This window comes from Myotis yumanensis, unplaced genomic scaffold (genome assembly GCF_028538775.1).
Source record: "Myotis yumanensis isolate MYYU_CA2020_CCGP unplaced genomic scaffold, mMyoYum1.0.hap1 SCAF_7, whole genome shotgun sequence".
NCBI classification, from domain to species: Eukaryota; Metazoa; Chordata; class Mammalia; order Chiroptera; family Vespertilionidae; genus Myotis; species Myotis yumanensis.
Genome location: NW_027223758.1, coordinates 56143072 through 56160896, shown reverse-complemented (window position 1 = coordinate 56160896; position 17825 = coordinate 56143072). Strand labels below are relative to the sequence as shown.

The window sequence follows — 17825 nt, the reverse complement described above, 5'->3', positions numbered from 1 at the left end:
ATTGTTATAAGTTTATATCTGGCAGGGCAAATTTAAATCTTTTTTCCAGTGTTGAGGTATAATTGACAAAAATTATATATATTTAAGGTGTATGATGTGCTGTTTTGATATATACATTTTGAAATCATTATCACAATCAAACTAATAACATATCACCTCATACAGTTACTTTGTTATGAGAACACCTAAGGGCCTTCTTTATTAACATATTTCAAGTACACAATATAGTATTATCTATATAATCCTATATAATAAAGAGTTAATATGCAAATGGTTGTCACACCCTCGTGCCATCATGCCATCATGCCATAATGACTCAGACACTCAACACTGGGGAGAGAGTAATAGGGACTAGCCATGCACAAATGAGCCGTGAGAGAGGAATGAGGACCAGCCAGGCTGCAGCCTGGGAGAGAGACAAGCCACCCGCCCCACGGTCCCGGGTGCCAGCAGCTGTGCCTACGCCTCTGGCCTGAAGGACAAGCTGCACGCCCCATGGTCCCAGATGCCAGCAGCTGCACCTGTGGCCCGGGAGAGGGACAAGCTGCCCACCCTGCAGTCCCGGGCACCAGTGGCTGCAGCCTGGGTGAAGCCGCCCGCCCATGGTCCCCTGTGGCTGCAGCTGGCCCAGGTCCTGGGTGCCTGCAGCCGGCCAGAGGGAGGGAAGCCCGGGTCCCGGGTGCGGGGTGAGGCAGAGGTGGTTAGGGGAGATCAGGCCAGCAGGGGGGCAGTTAGGGGCGATCAGGCTGGTAGGGGAGCAGTTAGGGGCAATCAGGCAGGCAGGCAGAGGTGGTTAGGGGCGATTCAGACAGGCAGGCAAGTGGTTAGGAGCCAGCGGTCCCGGATTGCGAGAGGCAGTTGAACATCCCCCAAGGGGTCCTGGATTGGAGAAGGTGCAGGCCAAGCTGAGGGACCCCCCCACCCCGCATGAATTTCGTGCACCGAGCCTCTAGTCTACACTAATAAAAGAGGAACATGCAAATTGGTGTCACTCCGCTACCCTTCCCATTGGCTAATCAGGGCAATATGCAAATTAAATGCCAGCTAAGATGGCGGCCGGCAGCCAGGCAGCTTGAAGCTAACAGAATGCTTGCTTGCTTCAGTGACGGAGGACTTCAACGTTCCCCGCCTGCCGCTGCCGGCCTCTGAGCTTGCAGTTTGAAACATTGTTACAAATATAGAAGCTAAACAAAACCCCAGAAACCTGCATTCAGCCAGCCGGGATCTCAGAGCTGGAGTTGAAACAGTGTCTCAATTATAGAACCCAAACAAACCAGATACCTGCTTTCAGCAGCTGAGGCCTAAGAGCTGGAGCCAAGCCTCAGAGCTAAAGCTGGCCCAGAATAAAAAAGAAAAAAAGAAAAAGGAGCAGTTGGGAGCTTCAGTCACCCACCAGCCTGAAAACAGCCCTCAGCCCCTCACCCAGACTGGCCAGGCACCCCAGTGGGGACCCCCACCCTGAAGGGGGTGTGACCAGATGCAAACAGCCATCATCCCCTCATCCAGGCTGGCCAGGCACCCCAGTGGGGACGCCCACCCTAATCCAGGACACCCTTCAGGGCAAACCAGCCGGCCCCCACCTGTGCACCAGGCCTCTATGCTATATAGTATAAGGGTAATATGCCCCCCAGCACCGGGATCAGCGGAGACGTGAGGCCTCCCGGCACCGGGATCAGCGTGACAGGGGGCAGTGCCCAAACCCCCTGATCGCCCTGCGGCTCTGTGTGACAGGGGGCGGGGCCACAACCTCCCTATCCGCCCTGCTCTGTTCGTGACAGGGGAAGGCGCCCCAACCCCCACACCCCCCCCCCCCCAGGCCCTGCTCTGTGTGTGATGGGGTAGAGCCATAACCTCCCCATCGGCCCTGCCCTGAGTGTGACAGTGGCGGCGCCCCAACCCCCTGATCGGCCCTGCTCTGTGGGTGATAGAGGGCGGTGCCCCAACCCCCTGATCCGCCCTGCTCTGTGTGTGACAGGGGGGAGCTCCCCAACCCCCTGATCGGCCCTGCTCTGTGGGTGATAGAGGGCGGTGCCCCAACCCCCTGATCCGCCCTGCTCTGTGTGTGACAGGGGGCGGTGCCCCAACTCCCCTATCAGCCCTACTCTGTGTGTGACAGGGGGGAGCTCCCCAACCCCCTGATCGGCCCTGCTCTGTGCGTCACAGGGGGGAGCTCCCCAACCCTCTGATCGGCCCTGCTCTGTGACAGGGGGCAGCGCTCCAACCCCCCTGATGGGCCCTGCTCTGTGCATGACAGGGGGCAGATGCTTAATGCAGGAGCTGACCCCTGGTGAGTCCAGCAGCCACATTTTCCAGCTGCAGAACATTTTAGAGACTTAGTGCTGGCCAGGTCTGGTCATAATCCAATTGCTTTGTCTATTACAAGAATGGGGTGGCAGGGGGTGGGAATGGCAAGTAAGGAGTGGGAAATATGTGAGCGGAATGAACAGCCTTAACCTTCACTTATAAACATAAACACATAATGAAATATCACCAGTCACATGAAGGAAATCAGATGCTCCAGAGTGAAAGCAAGTTGACCAATGAAAGCAAATGACTCTCCTCTGAAACACTTTATGCAAAATGTAGAAAACTTAAAAACAAACTTTGTGTCCCACCAGATTCCAGAAGACTGTAGTGTGCAGTAGAAGAGACTACAACTCCAGAGAGGTACATGCTCCTGAAGAATCTGGCTCTTTCCTTTTTTCCACTGCTCTCCATCTTGCTCTCCTCCCTAACACGTCATTGCACATGCTGTTCCTTCTACCTGGAATGTTCTTTCTTGCCTTCCCCTCCCAAGCCCCACCCTCACAAATGTACAATTAATTCCCTTTCTATTCTTTAAGTTTTAACTTAAATAGCACTTCCTCAGAGAGGTCTTTTCTGGCAGAGAGAAACTCATGGATTGCAGAGAACATACTGGGTGAGAGGGGGATTAAGGGACTGGGTGAAAAAGGTGGAGGGATTAAGAAGTAAAAATTGGCAGGTTTGATTTTTTTTTTTAACATCACAGGGATGTAAAACACAGCACAGGGAATATAGTCAATAGTGTTGTAATAACTATGTATGGTGCCAGGTGAGTACTATGCTTGTTGGGAGGATCACTTCATAAATTATGTAACTGCGTACACCTGAAACTAATATGGTGTTGAATGTCAACTGTAATTGAAAAAAATAAATACTGCCTAAAGCATTCTCTACCTTAGTTTCTCATTCCTTTGATTTTGAATGACCTTAGGGCTAAGTTAAGTAAGCACTGTTCACCTCAGATTCTTCTGTAATCTGGGAATAAAAAGTACCTACCTCATAAGGTTGCTGGGAGGATTAAATGAGTTCATATTTGTAAAGCACATAGAATTCAAGTACACATTCAAGCATTCAATAGATGTTAGCTATTACTTCCACCATGGCAGTTATCATATAGTAAAATTTATGTTTTTATTTACTTTAAAAAAAAATCTGCTCTCCCACAGAATAAAAGGTGCATGAGCATAATAGCACTACTGTTTTATTCACAGTGCCAGATTATATATACACTAGAGGCCCGGTGCACGAAATTCGTGCACTGGGGTGGGGGCATCCCTCAGCCCGACCTGCACCCTCTCCAATCTGGGAGTCCTCAGAGGATGTCCTATTGACAGCTTGGGCCCATTCCCCATGGTTCTCTGCTCTCTGTGGGGCCTGCCTGGTCCACACCACAGCGACGGCCAAGCAGGCCCTGCTGGGTGCTGCCTGTGGGCCGCGCTTGCTTGCTCATGGGTCGCCACAGCGACGGCCAAGTGGGCCCTGCTGGGTGCTGCCTGTGGGCCACACTTGCCTGCTCGCGGGTCGCCGCAGCAACGGCCAAGCGGGCCCTGCTGGGTGCTGCCTGCGGGTGCACTTGCCTGCTGGACTCACGTTGCCAGGGTGACACCGCCAGCATCCTGCCCCGGCCACTATGGGCGCCGCCATCTTTGTCGCAGAGTGATGGAGTGGCAGTTAATTTGCATATTATTCTTTTATTAGCTAGGATTAAACCAAGAAAGTACTTTCTGAAAATAAATAAGAATACCCTAGGACAGTGTGGTGGCCATGAAAAAGCTCCCTCAGATCTTCTGCTGTGGGCATGACAACAGCAGCCCAGCTACTGTCCTCTGGATCCATCACATTTGCAGAGGCCAGGCTTTCTAAGGCTGCTTCTAGTCAATGACTGCGCAAGACAGAGTAGCAGACCCATTCTGGCAAACTGCAGAGGACTCCCCAGTGGCAAAGTCAAACCTTCCTTGGAGCTGCGTTTCAGGCAAGTTTCCTACCCAACCCTCTTTCCTTTCAGAGGGGTCAGCTGCATTGTGGTCTACAAGTTCTCCCTGCCTGCCCCGGCTCCCTCCAAAACAAACCTCTTGCACATCTAATCCTGTGTTGATGTCTGCTTCTTGGTATACCCAACTAACACAATCAGGATCTCCAGAAACAAATCTTGAGGTGAGAATTTGTGAGCAAATGACTGAAGGTGGTCTCAAAAGAAACCAGTAAGGGGAAGAGAGAACATTAATACAGTGTGGTTCCAACTTGACTGTTCAGCCTTCTTTCCGTCTGGAACCCAATGTTAAACAGCTATCTTTCACTATGCTTTCTCCCTTCCACACCTCTGCTCATTCCATTCTCTCCCTTGGGAATGTCTTTCCCATTCACCCTTTCCCACTACCTATGTCTGTTGGGATTCTTCTGGGTCCAGCTCTTATGCTATCTTCTCCAAGAAGGCTCCTTGACCACCTCACAGGGTAGCGATTTCTCTCTCCTTTGACCTCTTACAGCAGCTATTATCTAAGTTACTTGTGAAAGAAATTGTATACATACTATAATTGTTTCTTTTATGTCAACCAAACTAAGAGCTCCTCAAAACAGGAATTAAGCCCTAACCGGTTTGGCTCAGTGGATAGAGCGTCAGCCTATGGACTCAAGGGTCCCAGGTTTGATTCCGGTCGAGGGCATGTACCTTGGCTTCGGGCACACCCCCAGTAGGGAGTGTGCTGGAGGCAGCTGACCGATGTTTCTCTTTCATCGATGTTTCTAACTCTCTATCCCTCTCCCTTCCTCTCTGTAAAAAATCAATAAAATATATTTTTTTAAAAAGAGTAAAAAACAAACAAACAGGAATTAAGCTTTATTATTTTGTTCATGTATCATCTATTCTTCTTTCCATGAACACTGTCCATGGTGTACAACGTACCCAACAAATGTGTGCTGAGTAATAGAATTCTAAGTGACTGGGCTTTGATGGGTAAGTCAATAAACTCCAGCTCTTCTTATGCTTGGATTTTTGTAAAAAAAAAACAAACCAAAAACACAACAATTGTTTTTCTCTATCAGGTCGTAGTTGTGCGCTAGATAGTTAATGATCACCTGTAATATAATTTGTGGTGAGCCGGCACGGCCATGGCATACTCAGCCCCAGGACGCCCTATGTGCCATGCCAGCTCAGCCAGGTTCAGTGACCCTGAGAGGGGGCGGTGAAGGATGGAGAAAAGACAAACAAGAGAATGAAAGCTGGGTCTCGGTGGGATGCTGCTTCTCTGATGAGGAGACAGTGGCGACACCCACAAGCCGTGTCTTTATTTTATAGCTGATGCCACGAGGGAAAGTAAGGGCATGGTCAAGATGTTTACAACAGTCTCGTGAGTTTCGATCCTACTCAATTACATGCACCTGAACTCTATCAAGCCCATATCACTCAGACACGTGGGGCCACGTGTTCGGACCATAGGTTCAAGCTTACAGCTATAGCTCTTGGCTATAATTGTGCTGGGAAGGCTTTGGCTGCGACTTGCACGTGGCAATAAAAGGACTGTGCCCTCTCCTCAGTCCGAGGCTTGAACCTGTCCAAAACACTGTAGCTGCGCCCCACAATAATTCCCTTACAACAGCTACCTAGTAAATCAGTTAATACCAGTTTATTTTGCCAATTTTGAGATTTGTTATACAATTAAACCTGAATGATTTTGTTGATTCTAAAAAAAAAAAAAAAAGACTGCAATGCTCCAGGTAGCCGTCACTTTTCACAATTCCCACTTACAGGCAACACTCTGCAAAGTTACCTTTTCGTTGGCTTCCTGTATTCCCGTTAGAGGCCAATGAAGCTTAGGTGAAGCACACCTAACTTTCTTCTTTTAGGGGAATAAGAACTGGCAGAAATTTCTTCGCATTTGGGTCAATACAAAATTTATCTCCCACGGCGTAATCCCAACTCAGAAAGTTACTGCTACTTGGCTTCTCCTTGGCCAAGCCTCTCCAGGGAGAGGAGACAAGGGAGGGAACAGGGGACAGGGCTTTGCAAGAGGCGCCTCTACCCTGCAGGCAGCGCCACCCATTCTCCTGCAGCACAGAATCCTGCCTGAATCCCTACACCGCTATGCAAGCCACACTTGCATTATTTTACTAGCGCTTCTCAAGAGCCCCGCGACACAGACGATATTTCCATGATCACGGGAGAGTGAGCTGCTGATGAGCTACAGCTGCCCGTGACCTAACTCCACGGCCGGCCGATGCGTAAGTCCGGACTGAGACGCCTCCTTCCGCGGCGATGACTGCGGCCGCGGCCCCTACTTCCCCCGGAGCTTTCCCGGATCCCCCGCCGGCCTCGCGTTCTCCGGCAGCGGGACCTCCCTGCGCGGCCCACGGAGCCGTAACCAGCCGGGCCTCCCCAAACCCGAAAAGCCGCCCCGGTGCGCGCCGCGGCCCGTTCCCCGCCCGGCTGCGCGGAGCTGACAGGGCGCGGCCGCCCACACGCCGTCACCCCAAGGGCTACCCCCGAACCCGGACTTGGCCTGGAGCGGCTGCCTCCGTCTCCCAGCGCCCACCTGAACTCCGTCACCACGGACGCTCCCAGTCGCCAGCCGCCCCGCCCCTCGGCCTGCGGGCCGCTCTAGCCGCACGCGGAGCCGGCCGTCTCGCTGCTCCCGCCCCGACGTCATCGGCCTGCGCCGCAGCGCGGTGGCGGGCACGCGCAGCCGAGAAGATGTCTCCGACGCCGCCGCTCTTCAGTTTACCCGAAGCGCGGACGCGGTTTACGGTGAGCGGGCGGCAGGCGGGTGGGAGCTGGGCCCGGCGCTGCACTTTGCCCTCCTCTCCCTGAGATTATTGGGATTTTACCCCGGGGTGAAGGGGGGTACGCCGCAGCGTAGGCTTTCGACCCCGTCGGGGGCTGGGACGGGGGGGACGCGCCTTACCTGCCTCTTCTGCACCTTTGCTGCCCGCTTCGGCCACCCCGCCGGCCGGACCCAGGACCCCGGGTTCCGGGCGCCCAGCGGGAAGGGCTCCTCCGCGGACGGAGACCCGCACGGTCCAGCTCCTCCGCGGCGCGCGCTGAGCCGGACCTGTGTCTCCGGAACTGGCAGGGATGCTGCTGGGAGGGGAGGCCCGCAGCGGCTTTAACCCAAAGGCTGGCTCCCGCCCCGCCTCCTCGCTGCCAGGTGGTCCCGGCCGCTGACTCAGCACCTGTAACCCTCCGCACCTGTAACCCTCCGCATCCCCCTCCCCTGGGAGGGATGGAGAGAGTTTCCGTGGGAAAGGAAGCGTGGCCAGAGGTCATCTTGTTCTCACACGTTGGGGAAGAGTCCTTTTCGCGTTTGAGAAACAGCTTATGTGAGCTTACGTAACTCTTAACACTGTTCATTAGACTAACTTTTACGATCCCTCGTAGATGAGGTAGAAACTCAGACAAACCTCCCTCATCCGCCCCCCACCCCCAAAAGTGAAGTGATTTACTAAAGTGGTGGTTTTTTTCCTGGTTTCAAACCCAGTCCTACTCTTTTTATGTTGTTCATACATCCCCAGCATGAAGAATCCTGTTTGACTGAATTTGTCCTTAGCGTTTGCGCCAGTGTTTCAAGGCATGATTTAACTACTTAGGGATTTAACAATGCCTGTGTACTTACAGTGATGCCAGAATGAACATTCTATGGAAGGAAATTGATTTTTTTTTGTAGTAAGAATTTTTCTTGCGTGCAGGTTATTATTGCTTCTTTACCATCTGGTATGGGGTTTGTTTCTTTTTACCAGAGTAGATCTTGTTTATGTCATCAGGAATATTTTCTTTCTGTGCATTTTGCTCTAATCTGTGGTGCTTTGAAATTCTGCTAAGACTAATTGTTAGGAATATCCAAGATCATCACAGTAGCCCTGGAAAGGACCACTGAATTGGAGATCGTCTCTAGGATAGTGCTTCTTCAGCCTCCGTGTGTGGTGGAATCACCTACAGCAGTGGTTCTCAACCTTGGCTGCACATTAGAATCAGCTGGGAATCTTTTTAAAATCCCGATTTCTGGGCCTCATCCTCCGGAAATTCTGTTTCTTTGTTATGGGGTGGGGCCACAACATTAGTAACAAAGAAACAGAATTTCCGGAGGATCAGGCCCAGAAATCCGGATTTTAAAAAGATTCCCAGGTGATTCTAATGTGCAGCCAAGGTTGAGAACCACTGATAGAACAACCCTCGTATTTAACTGGTGAGGAAAATGAAGCATTAAGGGATTTGACCAAGATGACAGCCTGATCTTGGCAGAGTCAGGAATGGACATTTCCAGTATAAATCTAATTCCTGTGAGGTTAATACGATGACTTTTTAAGTGTATGTGAATTTTCACAGAAGGAATGACTTGGCAATATTTTTGTCTTTAAATTATGACTACTTTAAGACAATCAATCAGCAGGTATGTATTCAGTGTTTACCGTAGTGAGAGACTGCTGAGTAAGCTCCCTAGAGATGACAGGACTTGAGATGGGTCCTGAAGAATGGATAGAATTTGCTTGGACAGGTGAGAAAAACAACATGAATGCATGAATACACTAGAGTGCACTTGATAGAAAATTATGGGGGGAAATGGCTAGACCTTAGTAGAGACTTGTGTTAGGAGGAGTAGGAAGTAAGACTGGATAGATTAAATGGGATATCATAGGACCTTGAGAGGAGAGATAAAACTTCAAAACCAGAATCTGTAAATAAGGAGCCATTGGAAACTTTAAAAATAAACAATAGCCCTAGCCGGTTTGGCTCAGTGGATAGAGCCTGCGGACTGAAGGGTCCCAGGGTCGATTCTGGTCAAGGGCATGTACCTTGATTGGGGCACATCCCCAGTAGGGGGTGTGCAGGAGGCAGCCGATTGATGTTTCTAACTCTCTATCCCTCTCCCTCCCTGTAAAAAATCAATAAAATATATTTTAAAATAAATATAATATTCTCATGAATGTAGTATTTAAAGAGATGATAGGAAGGAAAAACTGGAATGAGAAAATCAATCTAGAAAGATCTTGCCAGGTTTAAAGTAATGAGAGTCTATCAGAAGTGGCATTTGAATAAGAATTACTGATAGAATGACTGATAGGTAATTTTTCCCAGTTACAAACATTTTTTAGTTAGACATATTACTAATGAATGACATGTTTTTCAGTAAATAAGCAAAAATCTTTTCAATTATTTGCTATTTTTATTTTTCTAGAAGTCTACCAGAGAAGCTCTGAACAACAAAAATATCAAGTCATTGTTGAATACCTTCAGCCAGTTACCTGGAAGGTAAGGCATTGATATCCCTAAAATACATTGCCTAAATCTTTATACTTACCCTGAGCTGTTTTAAAAATGCAAGTATATTTTGTTTTTAATAGTGAAAATGAAAAAAAATGTACCCTTGACCAAGCTTTCAGAGGTGTTCTAGAAGAAGAAATTGTAAGTATAACTTTATTAAGATTTTGCTGGCAAATTAATTAGGTCATTTAAAATTTGCTTTTATTCTTAGAATGAATATTTAAATATGATTGCTTTTTCTAGAGTGAGCTTGCTACTTTGTGAAAGCTGCCTTGATAATAGTATAGGAGTAATGTAATAATTAAGGCTTTTGGCAGCACAGGTGCAGTATAAGGGTTTGGTTTAATAGATGAAGAGAGCCTTCTCCAGGTGAATAGTATGGGAGAAGTTGATACTAGGTCTCCCTGAGCAAGAACTGGGATTTGAAGTTAGGTCTCTCATTTTGCTGTATGGACAGTGTGACACATTTTGTCGTTGCACAAGAAGTCCAGTCCAAGGATGTTCAGCATGGGAACTGGGGTTCCATGCTCTCATTTTCTTATGTCATCCTTCTCATCAACATAAAAGAATAACTAGCGCTTGTTTAACTTCGGTTGATAAATTTACTCTAAATATGAAAAATCTGAATTTATTTTACATTAGTGAATAATAAAAAAAAGTTTATTCTTGGTTAAGTGAAGGTTAGGTCCCAAGAAGGTAGATCTTTTTCTTGTGGCAATAATAGTGTCCTTTTCTGCATCACAATTCACTCTTTCCTCTTCTTTAGACCTACTCATTTACCTTTTGTGAGGCACCAGGCACCTTACTTTGCTTTTCTGGGCCTCAGTTTCTTTGTATGAAAGCAAATGACATTCTTTCAAAGTTGTTGTGTAAAATGACAGTTAATGAACACACAATAAATGCTGGATTTTATGATGTTATCAAACCTAGGTACTGCTTCCCTTCTATTAAAACCTTCCCTCAGACATATTGATATACCAGTACAATTCATTCCTCTGGCTCTGCCTTTGCCTTTGATTGAGTTATGGCATCAGCACTTCTGTGCTTGATTAGCTTACAGGCTTAATCATGCTAATGAAACCATTTTTGTAAGACCATTGGATTTTAAGTGAATTGCCTATTTATTATTTACTTAATATACTTCTAGATTAGTAATTCTGTTACTACCCATTTTTTGTATTTTCATCTGAAAAATAATTTTATCTTCTATAAGAAATAGCTGTATCCCATATTTGTGATAATCAGTTTAATGTCAGGGTATGTTTTTATTGTTAGCAAATTAGTCTGAACTCTGGCTCCTAAATTAAATTGTTTTCTCCTCTGTTGGTAGATAAATCACTCATCGTGTGAAAATGTTTTAGCTATTATTTCTCTTGCTATTGGGGGAGTAACTGAAGGTAAGTATGGGTTTTATTTTTTAAGTAATCTGGGACACGATATGCTTTATTTAAAACTTATTCTCAGCCCTGGCCAGGTTGTTCAGTTGGTTGGAGCATCATCCCATATGCCAAAAGGTTTCAGGTTTGATTCCCGGTCAGAGCACGTACCTAGGTTGCAGCTTTGATCCCCAGTAGCTCAGGGGCATACGGAAGGCAACCGATCCATATTTCTCTCACATTGATGTCTGTCTCTGTCTGTTTCTCCTTCCCTCCCTCTCTCCCTTCCTTTCTTCCTCTCTCTCTCTAAAATCAGTAAACATATCCTCTAGTGAGGGTTAAAAACAAACATATTCATCCCTACCTCTCCATCTATCTGATACTGTTCATTTTTCAAATTCCGCTTACCACCTTTACCAAGAAGTTAAACCAATGAAAGTAGCTCACCTTTATTTTTCATCTCTAGTATGTAGCACACATTTTAGTACTTTCTTTGTTCTCCAGTTGTTTCATTCACTCGTTAAATACTGTATTTTTCCGTGTATAAGATGCTATTTTTTTCTAAAATCGTTAAACTGAAAATCGAGGGGCGTCATACATGGAAGTCAGCCGAGGAGGGGTATATAGCTGCCCATACCTTGTCAAACAGGCTTCCTCCAATCATGAGCCTTATTGTTACCGACATCAGCTGATGCCGTAATTGGAGGTGGAGTGAAGACAGATGCAACAGGGACCGAGTTCTGAGCCCATAAAGATGTCAAAAAATAAAAAGATATATACCTATAAGCAGTTGTCTTGCTCTGAAAAATTCAAACTAAATGTAATCAGCTGTGCAAAAGAGCATGGCAATAGAGCTACAGAGAGACAATTTGGACTGCCTCCCACTGAGTGTATGATCAGACAGTAGAGAAAACAGGAAGAGCAACTCCTTAGGATGCCAAAAAAGGAGAAGGCCCTAAGAGGAAAACCAGCAAAATGTTTAAAATACTGATTTCTTAATTTTGGATTGGAAAACCTAGGGGGCGTCTTATATATGGAAAAATACGGTATTTTCTGAGCATCTACTATGTGCCTGGTACTAAGCTAGGACTTGGAGATTCAGTGGTGAATAAAACATTCTCTGACTGCAAGGAGCCTTGTAGCTAATGGAGGAAACAGGGTAAATGTCTTACTGTGGTGTAATTACTGCGGTTGAAGTAGGAATGAAATCTGGTTGAAATACTCGAAACTTCAGTGTCTAAAGGAATCAGGAAGGTCTTAGAAAGGGAGCTGTCGCATGAGAGCTGGGAAGTGAGGAATGATGAATTTGTCAGGCAGAAACAGATGGGATAGTTATATGTAAGGGCCCACTTCAGCATGGCTGAAGAACTGCAGCAGGGGAGTGAGAGGATGAGGAACACGGTAAGGAGAGACACAGGAAGCATAAGTTACTGTCTTCTGTGAAGTGCTTTGTATACCAGGCTAAAGAGGAGCTATGGACGAAGAGTTGGGTTGGGAGAGACTGCTGGCAGGGAAAACTAGATAGGGGACTCAAAATGGGACAGTGGCAGGGGAGGTAGTTTCAGGAGATTTTTTTTTTTTTTAATATATTTTATTGATTTTTTATAGAGAGGAAGGGAGAGAGATAGAGAGTCAGAAACATTGATGAGAGAGAAACATCGATCAGCTGCCTCCTGCACACCCCCTACTGGTGATGCGCCCGCAACCAAGGTACATGCCCTAGACCGGAACCGAACCCGGGACCCTTCAGTCCGCAGGCCGACGCTCTATCCACCGAGCCAAACCGGTTTCGGCTCAGGAGATTTTTTTAAAAAGGCTTAGTAAGTATACAGTGCCTAATACATAGGAGCTCGTTAAATATTTACAGAAAGAATCAATGAAAAAATAGTTGATTGGCACTCTTTAACTGATCTGGTTAAAATTTTTCTTTAATTTAGGTAATTTATGTGAAATGCCTTTTAATGTATAAAGCATTAGTCACATTATTATTTTGATATTTATTCCTACAAAAACTGGAATATACATGGTAAAAGTGACCTAGTGTAGTGGCAAGCTATTTTGTGAACTCAGCATAATTCTTAAATTCTGACTTTTCATATTAAACTTTTACATAAAATGCTTATTTATTCACTTATTCATTCAGCATACTTTAGTGAGTTCTAAAATGGAGTGTTCCTTGCCTAGCTCCTCTCAGTTAGCAGCATCTGCTTAGTTCATTGAGTACATTGATATGGTACTCTTGTAGACTAGCAACGTTTTTAACACTGGAAGTTGTACAAAGTCTATATTTAGAACTTTTACTTTATTTGAGAAAGGTGAGGACTTATGACTTTAGTTAAACTATAAATAAATGCTTTTTTAATTTTAGTTTGATGGGGAAAATTCCTCCTTGAAAGAGAATATAGTATTGTTTATGTATGTGACACATTTTCAAATTGTCCATAGTTTATTAAATTCAACTCAGCAAATATTTATTGAGTTTCTGGTCAGTGTCAGACACTTTTATTAATATATACAAAATTGCCTACCCTTTGAAAACTCATAGGACACATAAGATTAACAGGATATAATAAGTGTTATAATTTATGTCCAGTGTACTTCAGAAACAGATGAGGTGGGCTGCTCAAAGGTATAAGGGTTTTTGTTGTTTTCGTTTAGATCAGCAGTTCTCAACCTGTGGGTCGAGACCCTTCACAGGGGTCGCCTAAGACCATCAGAAAACATATATAATTACATATTGTTTTTGTGATTAATCACTATGCTCTAATTATTTTTTAATTTGTAACAATGAAAATACATCCTGTATATCAGATATTTACATTACGATTCATAACAGTAGCAAAATTACAGTTATGAAGTAGCAACGAAAATAATTTTATGGTTGGGGGTCACCACAACATGAGGAACTGTATTAAAGGGTCGCAGCATTAGGAAGGTTGAGAACCACTGGCTTAGATACACTGTATACTCTATACAGTGGGGCCTTGACTTACGAGTGTCCCGACTAACGAGTTTTTCGAGATACCTGCCATCTCTCGGCCGATTTTTTGCTTTGAGTTGCGAGCTAAAATTCGGGTTACGAGCCAGCTTCAGATACCCCACCGCTAGTTGCACAGCGAATGTCACAGTGAATGCCACAACATCAGCCCAGCATCACGTATCTCACTCGTTCACAATTGATTTGACATACGAGTAATTTGATTTACGAGCTCCGTCACGGAACTAATTAAACTCGTAAGTCAAGGCCCCACTGTATTTTGAAAGATTAAGTAAGAATTTACCACATGGTAGGAGGAGGACTATTTAGTCAGAAAAGACATTGTAAACAAAATCATGGAAGTATGAACATAGCAAGTTGTTTAGGAACTAAAAAGAGGGTATCTATCTGTGGCCAAGGTTAAAGTGAAACAAAGAGGCCCATGTAGAGGCTGGGACATAGGTTGTGAAAGTTCTGGGGGATCATGTATATAACCCACCTCATCAGAATAACCAGAGATCTTTATTTTAAATTGAGTTTTACTGAATCAGAATCTTACAGGAATCTTAAGTTCTATAATTATCAAATGTGAGTTAAGTTATGCCAAACTACACTGCAATTAAGGGCAGGGAGTATGCCCTTCAAATCTCTTGGATGTACAAGGCATACATATAGTATTACAGAATCTAAGTGTTAAGGGACTTGAGAGGTCATCTAGTCCAGTCTCATCTCTGGCTTCCTACCTTCCCTCTATAACAGTGGTTCTCAACCTTGGCTGCACATTAGGATCACCTGGGAATCTTTTTAAAATCCTGATTTCTGGGCCTGATCCTCCGGAAATTCTGTTTCTTTGTTACTAATGTTGTGGCCCCACCCCATAACAAAGAAACAGAATTTCCAGAGGATGAGGCCCAGAAATTAGGATTTTAAAGAGATTTCCAGGTGATTCTAATGTGCAGCCAAGGTTGAGAACCACTGCTCTATAACATCCCTGGCAGGTGATCATTCAGTCTCTACACTCATTGATGGAGCTAAGTATTTTATTTCTGTTAGGTAGTTTTGATTATCAGATTTCCCCTGTATTGAGTTGAAATCGGCTGCCTTACGCCACCCACTGACTCTAGGCAGTATCCCTCACGTCACATTCCAGGTGTGATCTTACCAGTGCACAGCAGAGCTGGAAATACTGCCTTCTTTTTCTGAATATACTATATTAATGCATTGTGTTGGGCTTACAGTAATATTTATTTTATCCATTTTTATTTTTATTTATTTTACATGCCATGCTTAGGTGGCTACTCTCTTAAACATTTAACAAGTGTTAGTAATTATATTACCTTAAAATAGAAGACAGAAATAGCAGAGAGATAAAAGTATTTTTAGCTAGACTAAATGACCTTTTCTTAAAATAATTTATTGCTTTACTTTAACAATGTTGAATTTAGAAATAAACAACTTTACTGTTCTGTCCCCTAAAACAATACATACTATTGTTTTAAATGTTCAATAATAATTGAAATCAATATCAAACCTTATCTTTTTAAAAATAATCTTTTCAAGTCTCAAAGACACTTTAGCAACATTGCAGAACAGTTAGAAATGAGAAAAAGTAAAAATACTAGTCACAATTCCTCTACATTAAAAACTACCATTCATTTTGGTATGTGGTTTTAGTTTTGCTAGTCTTTTAAAATTTTTATTGTTGTAACTATAGTATACATACAGTTTTGAATCCTGCCTTTTTCACTTAATTATTCCAGGTTATAGTGACCATAACCACCATTTTTAATTGGCTGCATTATATTCTTTTGAATACCTTAGTGGTGAAGAAAACAGACTATGAAGCCAGACTTCCTGGGTTCATATCCCAGCTCTACCACTTACTGGCTCTATGATCTTGGGCAAGTTATTTAACTTCTCTGTATCTCAGTTTTACCATTCTGTAAACTGGAGAGAATAATATCTACCTAATAGGGTTAAATGTGTTAATGTGCCTGACATACAGTAAATGCTCTAGACGTCTTATCATCATCATTACTGAGTGCACATACCAAAACTTAAGTATGTCCTGTTTGGGAACTTTTAGGTTCCTCTCATTTCTTGTCTGTTAAAGACTTTTTAGGATTGACAAAGTGTACCTTTAAGATATTCTTCAGAGTGATTTTCATGTGCCATTTTATTCAACAGTATTTTAAACTTTTTTCCCTTCAATTTGGCATAAAGGTATTTGCACCGCGTCTACACCTTTTGTATTGTTGGGAGATGTTTTGGATTGTCTCCCTTTGGATCAATGTGACACAATATTCACTTTTGTGGAAAAAAATGTTGCTACTTGGAAATCAGTAAGTGCCTTAGATTCTTTTTCTACTAACATTATCTTTCTATTGATCCAGAATTGTGAGGGTAGATTTTATTGCTTGTATTTCTAATACTGCTAATTGCTAAAAAGTTTGTTCCTATGAAAGAATTATGTATTCTGCTCTCTTGGGAGAGGCAAGTAAGAGTCATTTATGGAGAAAAAGTTGAAGTACTTAGTAATAACAACTTGAAAATGTATGCTTTCACATGTTTAAAACTGTTTTGGTATCATGTTTTATATAAGAAAGTATTTTTATTTCATTGAAAACGTTATTTGCCTAGAAAAAGCAAAAGTGGCATAGTAGATTCTCAGTGCATGTTAGTATTCTTTAATATTTTACTTCCTGTGACTTATTGAAGGATGTGCAGCAACTTCTGAACTATAGTAATTATTTCTGTCTTAATTTCAGAATACATTCTATTCTGCTGGGAAAAATTATTTACTACGTATGTGCAATGGTAGGTAATTCAGTGGTAAATGATTGTTTTTTAATATGTAAATATGGCCAGAAAAGCAGGTGGTTCAATTAACCACAAGTAATAAAATTTATTAAATAGACTAGCATCTTCATTTTTAAATAAATCTGATTTATTAAAACTGATCAATGACTTTAAATTAAATTGTTTCTGTTGTGTATTGAAAAAAAAAAGGTAAAGCTTATCTTGCCCATGTTAAACTTATTTTATTTCTAATTGTTTTTATTTCTAATTGTTGCATTTTTGTGACAGTTTCTACCCCCATCTTGACAACTGCTGCTTTAGGAAAATACTCTTAACAAACTGATTAAAAACTTGGGTATGAATGTTAAAGAAGAATGATCTCTTCTGAGTAACCTTTATTTCCATATATTATTAGATCTCTTAAGAAGATTATCAAAATCCCAGAACACAGTTTTCTGTGGACGAATTCAACTCTTTTTGGCCAGGCTTTTCCCTTTATCTGAGAAATCTGGTAAGCTTTTTTACATTAAACATGCTTTGTAGGAAAGTCTTTTCCAGTTTTTAATGGATTAGAATCTGTCGTGATAACAAGAAATGATTCTAACATAACAAGAGACACCATTGTTGCTCTTATCACTTAGGAAATTCCAAGCAATTTGAGAGCTGTGAGCCAGGAACTGAGGATGAAAACCAGATATATTTCTTATAATCACAGAATCACACTGTCTCTCTCTCTGTATATATATTTTTCAATAACCCACAGCAAAAACCATGAGATTATACTAATATTCTGAGTTTATCTGCCACCAGTAGTCCTGCTTATGTATAACTTCTTTCTCTGAGAGTGAGAAACCTGGCTCATTAACTACAATATATTTCCCATAAATATTGTTATACACTCTCACTTTTTGATTAATACAATTTTTTATCTATGATTCAGCAAAATTATAAATTGTTACATAATGCATTATATAAAATTGTTTTTAAATATTCATGAATAATAAGGATCAACTATATTGTATATAGAATTCTGTGTGCTCTAAAGGCATCTTTAAGAAATGAATTTTAAAATAATTTGAACATACAAGTGTGGTGTTGTTTTAAACTTGAGCTTTTT

At 43.2% G+C, this 17825-nt stretch overlaps 1 protein-coding gene and 1 long non-coding RNA gene across 3 annotated transcripts in view; one reads left to right on the top strand and one right to left on the bottom strand.

Annotated features, from left to right (window-relative positions):
* LOC139013987 (uncharacterized) overlaps nucleotides 1-7353 on the bottom strand; it is a 57215-nt gene extending 49862 nt beyond the window's left edge. Inside the window, exon 1 of one of the 2 annotated variants that reach the window (XR_011472177.1) lies at nucleotides 7203-7353. This is a non-coding gene — a long non-coding RNA (uncharacterized lncRNA). Of the gene's footprint in view, nucleotides 1-6833; nucleotides 6887-7202 lie in introns of those variants that run through there. The other variant, XR_011472176.1, reaches the window with a different exon arrangement.
* Nucleotides 6973-17825, top strand: part of THOC1 (THO complex subunit 1) — a 31376-nt gene continuing 20523 nt past the window's right edge. The window contains exons 1-7 of the mRNA XM_070420538.1: nucleotides 6973-7045; nucleotides 9471-9544; nucleotides 9637-9697; nucleotides 10887-10953; nucleotides 16133-16251; nucleotides 16678-16726; nucleotides 17124-17219. Coding sequence (XP_070276639.1) covers nucleotides 6992-7045; nucleotides 9471-9544; nucleotides 9637-9697; nucleotides 10887-10953; nucleotides 16133-16251; nucleotides 16678-16726; nucleotides 17124-17219 — 520 coding nt within the window. The 5' untranslated portion in view covers nucleotides 6973-6991. The remainder of the gene's footprint in view (nucleotides 7046-9470; nucleotides 9545-9636; nucleotides 9698-10886; nucleotides 10954-16132; nucleotides 16252-16677; nucleotides 16727-17123; nucleotides 17220-17825) is intronic.